Source organism: Vigna unguiculata, chromosome 5 (genome assembly GCF_037176805.1).
Source record: "Vigna unguiculata cultivar grain cowpea cultivar isolate G323 ecotype 2 chromosome 5, ASM3717680v1, whole genome shotgun sequence".
Classification (NCBI taxonomy): domain Eukaryota; kingdom Viridiplantae; phylum Streptophyta; class Magnoliopsida; order Fabales; family Fabaceae; genus Vigna; species Vigna unguiculata.
Window position 1 is genome coordinate 37,441,299 of NC_140796.1, and position 4,870 is coordinate 37,446,168.

General features: G+C 45.6%; 1 protein-coding gene across 1 annotated transcript; it reads right to left on the minus strand.

The window, feature by feature from the left end:
* Positions 1–255: 255 nt before the first annotated feature.
* LOC114184591 (uncharacterized) lies at positions 256–996 on the minus strand. The gene has a single exon (XM_028071901.1). It carries the CDS (start codon positions 994–996, stop codon positions 256–258), a length of 741 nt encoding a protein of 246 aa, XP_027927702.1.
* Positions 997–4,870: the final 3,874 nt, after the last annotated feature.

Here is a 4,870-nt window from a genome sequence, read left to right on the forward strand (position 1 = left end):
TAGCCTTGTAGTGGCGTGCTTCTCACATTTTTACCATTTCTTTCCTTTCCATTTTATGTTTTCTTCTTCCTTTAATTGTTCTTGGTTTTCTATGGTTTATGTGCCTTCCATATCCTTTTTGTTTTGAATCAATCCATCATCTTCTTCTCTTGAGCTTTGTGAAAGGAACCTTCACATCTAGATAGCTTGCTATCTTAATGTCCAGTGGGGATTTCACTTAGCTTTCTTAATCAACTCACATCATATTCAATATTCTTAAAAAGGAACAAGATAATCATTCATCATGCTATAAGGTTTCCTCTGTGGTCTGACATCTGGAGTAGTCCTCTGCTGTTTCCCTCCACTACTCGACCCAGTCTCCAACTGCTCCACAGTCTTGGCCTGCTCGACCAAAACTGGAAACTCTCTAATCCGAAGTGGCACCAGGAAACGGCGTAACTCATGTTTTAGTCCGCCCTCGAACTTCCTACACCTCCACTCCTTGGTGACTGCTGGAGTGTAGAAACGCGCTAGATATTTGAACCTCTCTATGTATGCCGCCACAGTCATGGTCCCCTGCTGAAGAGTGAGGAACTCTGCCTCTCTCTCGTGCCTCGCACTGTCGGGAAAGTACTTCTCCAGGAACCTCGTCCTGAAGGCAGTCCATGTCACCTGCTCCTCACGGGTCTGCATCAACTGCTGCATCCCCTGCCACCAATACTCTACGTCTGCCACCAGGAGAAATGTGACAAACAACAGCCTCTGCTCATCCGTGCACCCCAACACTCTACAAATCTTCTCGCATTCTCGCATCCAGGCATCTACCTCATCAGGAGTGGCCTTGCTAGAGAACTTGGCCGGCCGGTGTTTCATGAAATCCTCCATGGATACTGGTCGGGTAGGTGCCACTACAGCTTTGGGTGGCGCCGCTATGGGCTGCATCGCGTCCACCATACGATGGATCGCCTGAGCTATGTCATCAGCTCCAGCTGTGTTCCACCTCCTACGGTTAGCCATAGCTCGTGCACGCCACATATTATAGCTGTTCACATATACAACTCATATTAGGATTTCATATCCAAAAATAAACGAACCACACAAACAATTAGTCACGCAAACGTAACACGGTATGCTCACTCCCCATAGACCCCAAAAATCATTTTGAAAACCATTGCTCTGATACCAAATGTAACATCCCGTCAGGATATTACTAATTTATAAATAAATAGATGGAATAAATAAAATAGCGTGTTTAATAATACCTCATTTTTCCAAAACGCGGGAAAATTTAAAACTTTATTAAATGGGCGAATAAAGTATACAACGTTAATTACAAAACCAAAATCCACAATATTATCAAGTCACCCATCAGGGTTTACAATTTGTTTTCAAAAACAAATAAATACATATAAAAGTTTCCCAAGACAATCCCCTCTCCGCGGCTAAGCTGCACCAGAGCCACCTGCATCACCAACATCTGCTCCCGTGTACCACGTACACGATCATCGCCACACACACGCAGATAGGGTGAGCTTAGCAAATAAAATCACATATACAAAGCTATAAACATATATATATCAACATGCATACATATCACATCACTTAACTTAACTTTCCATATTGCCCTATATTTTTATTTCCACAATCCGATTCCCAATACGTTTATTCGTGTTCAACCTCGTCTAATGATTTCTTCAAGGTGACTTGCTGCCATACCTATCGGCCACAACCGATAGAGCACGTGCGGGAAAACATGCTACGGATCATACACCGCAACGCCAGGTAGAGTTCCCAAATACAAACAAAGCCCGTATCGTCCCAAGACTACCAAACTCGTCAGCCAACAACTGAGGAGGGCAATCTATCTGGACCCATCCGTACTGGCCACAACCAGCACACTCATACCGGTAACACTCGCCAACCCGAGCCACAACTCAAGGGTTTCTCGTGTTCATCCACCATCCCGAGCCACAACTCAAGAGATGCTATTCCGAGCCACAACTCTGAGCTAAAGAAACAGATTGAGGATCTGCTTGAGAAGAAGTTCATCCGACCGAGTGCATCACCGTGGGGAGCACCAGTTCTGTTAGTGAAAAAGAAAGATGGTAGCTCCCGGTTGTGTGTTGATTACCGGCAGCTGAATAAGCTAACGATAAAGAATAAGTACCCGTTGCCGAGGATTGACGATCTATTGGATTAGTTGAGGGGAGCTGCGGTGTTCTCAAAAATAGACCTGAGATCTGGGTATCATCAGATCCTTGTCAGGCCGGAGGATGTCCAGAAGACAGCTTTTCGATCACGGTATGGTCACTACGAGTATGTAGTGATGCCATTTGGGGTGACCAATGCGCCGGCTATATTCATGGATTACATGAATAGGATTTTCAGGCCATATCTGGATCAGTTTGTAGTAGTGTTTATCGATGACATTCTGATCTACTCCGAGAGCAGGGAAGAACACGCAGAGCATCTGAGAGTAGTATTGGGAATTCTCAGAAAGCACCAGTTGTATGGAAAATTGTCGAAATGTGAATTCTGGTTGGAAGAGGTACAATTCCTGGGTCATGTGATCTCAGCCCAAGGAATAGCCGTTGATCCGGCAAAGATAGAGACTGTGGTGAAGTGGGAGAGGCCCCAAACAGTTTCAGAGGTGCGGAGTTTTCTGGGTTTGGCAGGGTATTATCGACGGTTTGTGGAGGGTTTCTCCAAGATGGTGAGTCCTCTTACACAACTTACGAGAAAGGACCAGCCTTTCTCGTGGACAGACGAGTGTGAAGCTTGCTTCGAGGATATGAAGAGAAGACTGACCACCGCACCGATATTGGCAATCCCTGACATGACTAAAACATTTGAGGTGTACTGTGATGCCTCGTATCAGGGGTTAGGTTGTGTGCTGATGCAGGATAAACGGCTTGTAGCTTATGCATCGAGACAGTTGAAGGTGCATGAGAAGAATTACCCGACACACGACTTGGAGTTAGCAGCAGTCGTGTTTGCCCTCAAGACATGGAGGCATTACTTGTATGGAGCGTAGTTCCAGGTATTCAGCGATCATAAAAGCTTGAAATACTTGTTTGATCAGAAAGAGCTGAATATGAGACAGAGGCGTTGGATGGAGTATTTAAAGGACTACGACTTTGAGCTATTGTACCACCCTGGTAAAGCTAATGTCGTAGCGGATGCCTTGAGTAGGAAGAGAATTCATGTATCGGCTATGATGATTAGAGAGTTGGAGCTGATAGAACAGTTGAGGGACATGAATTTGGGGTTGGATATGGGGCCTGGGCAGATACGATGCAGCATGTTGAGGATCACGAATGAGTTCCTAGATGAGCTCCGGGTGGAACAGGGTAAAGATCAGGAACTACAGCTGATAATTGGTGAGTTAGGCACTGAGAAGAGGAAGGATTTCCGAATGGGCAGAGATGGGATTCTACGGTTCAGGGAGAGAGTGTGTGTTCCAAACAGCAGGGTTCTGAGGAAGATGCTCCTAGATGAGGGGCATAAGAGTCGTCTTAGCATACATCCGGGTATGACTAAGATGTACAAGGATTTGAAAGCTTCTTTTTGGTGGACGGGTATGAAGACGGATGTGGCTGATTACGTCGCTTCTTGCTTGCTATGTCAAAAAGCGAAGATAGAGCATCAACGACTGGGTGGTATGTTAGAACCTCTGGATATTCCACAGTGGAAATGGGACAGCATTTCCATGGATTTCATCACTCACCTGCCGAGATCAGTGAGAGGGCACGACTCAATCTGGGTGATAGTAGACAGGTTGACGAAGTGTGCTCATTTTCTGCCGATTAACCAGAAGATGAATATGGATAGGCTGGCAGATTTGTATGTGCGAGAGATTGTTAGATTACATGGAGTGCCAGCGAGTATTGTGTTAGATAAAGACCCGAGGTTCACATCGAGGTTCTGGCAGTCGTTGCAGAACGCTTTGGGTACTCAGCTCAGGATGAGCTCTGCCTATCATCCTCAGACAGATGGACAGTCTGAGCGGACTATACAGTCGTTGGAGGACCTATTGAGAACCTGTGTTTTAGATCATCTGGGTACATGGAGTGATGTGTTGCCGTTGGTAGAATTCACGTATAATAACAGTTATCATACCAGTATTGGAATGGCTCCCTACGAGGCCCTGTACGGTAGGAGATGTAGGACGCCGTTGTGTTGGCAGCAGGATGGTGAGGCAGTGGTTCTTGGACCAGAGTTCTTACAGCAGACCACTGAGAAGGTGAGGGTGATTCAGGATCGGATGCGCGCGACTCAGAGCAGGCAGAAGTCGTACGCGGACAAGAGGAGGAGGCCGCTTGAGTTTGAGGCAGGGGATCACGTATTCCTCAGAGTTACCCCTACTACAAGTATTGGCAGGGCACTTAAATCGAGGAAGCTGACATCTCGATTCATCGGACCATACCAGATCATGAGGAGGATTGGTCCTGCAGCGTACGAGATAGCGTTGCAACCACACTTGGGAAACTTGCATAATGTTTTCCATGTGTCACAGTTGAGAAAATATATAGCCGATCCTACACACATTCTGGAGAATGACGATGTGCAGATACGGGAGGACTTAACCATTGGAGCCGGACTAGTGAGAATCTTGGATTCTCAAACAAAACAGCTTAGAGGGAAGGAAATAAGAACCGTGAAAGTCCTATGGGATGAGGCAACTCAAGAAATGACATGGGAGATGGACGATGTCATGAGGCGGTCCTATCCTCATCTCTTCACTGGTAAGTTCTCTTTTTCGAGGACGAAAAATTTAAAAAGGGGGGAGTATTGTAAGACCCGTAGAATTTAATTAATTAAATAAATAATTAATTAATAAATACAGGAGGAGTAATAATTATGACATTAAATTATGATTGGTATGACGTGG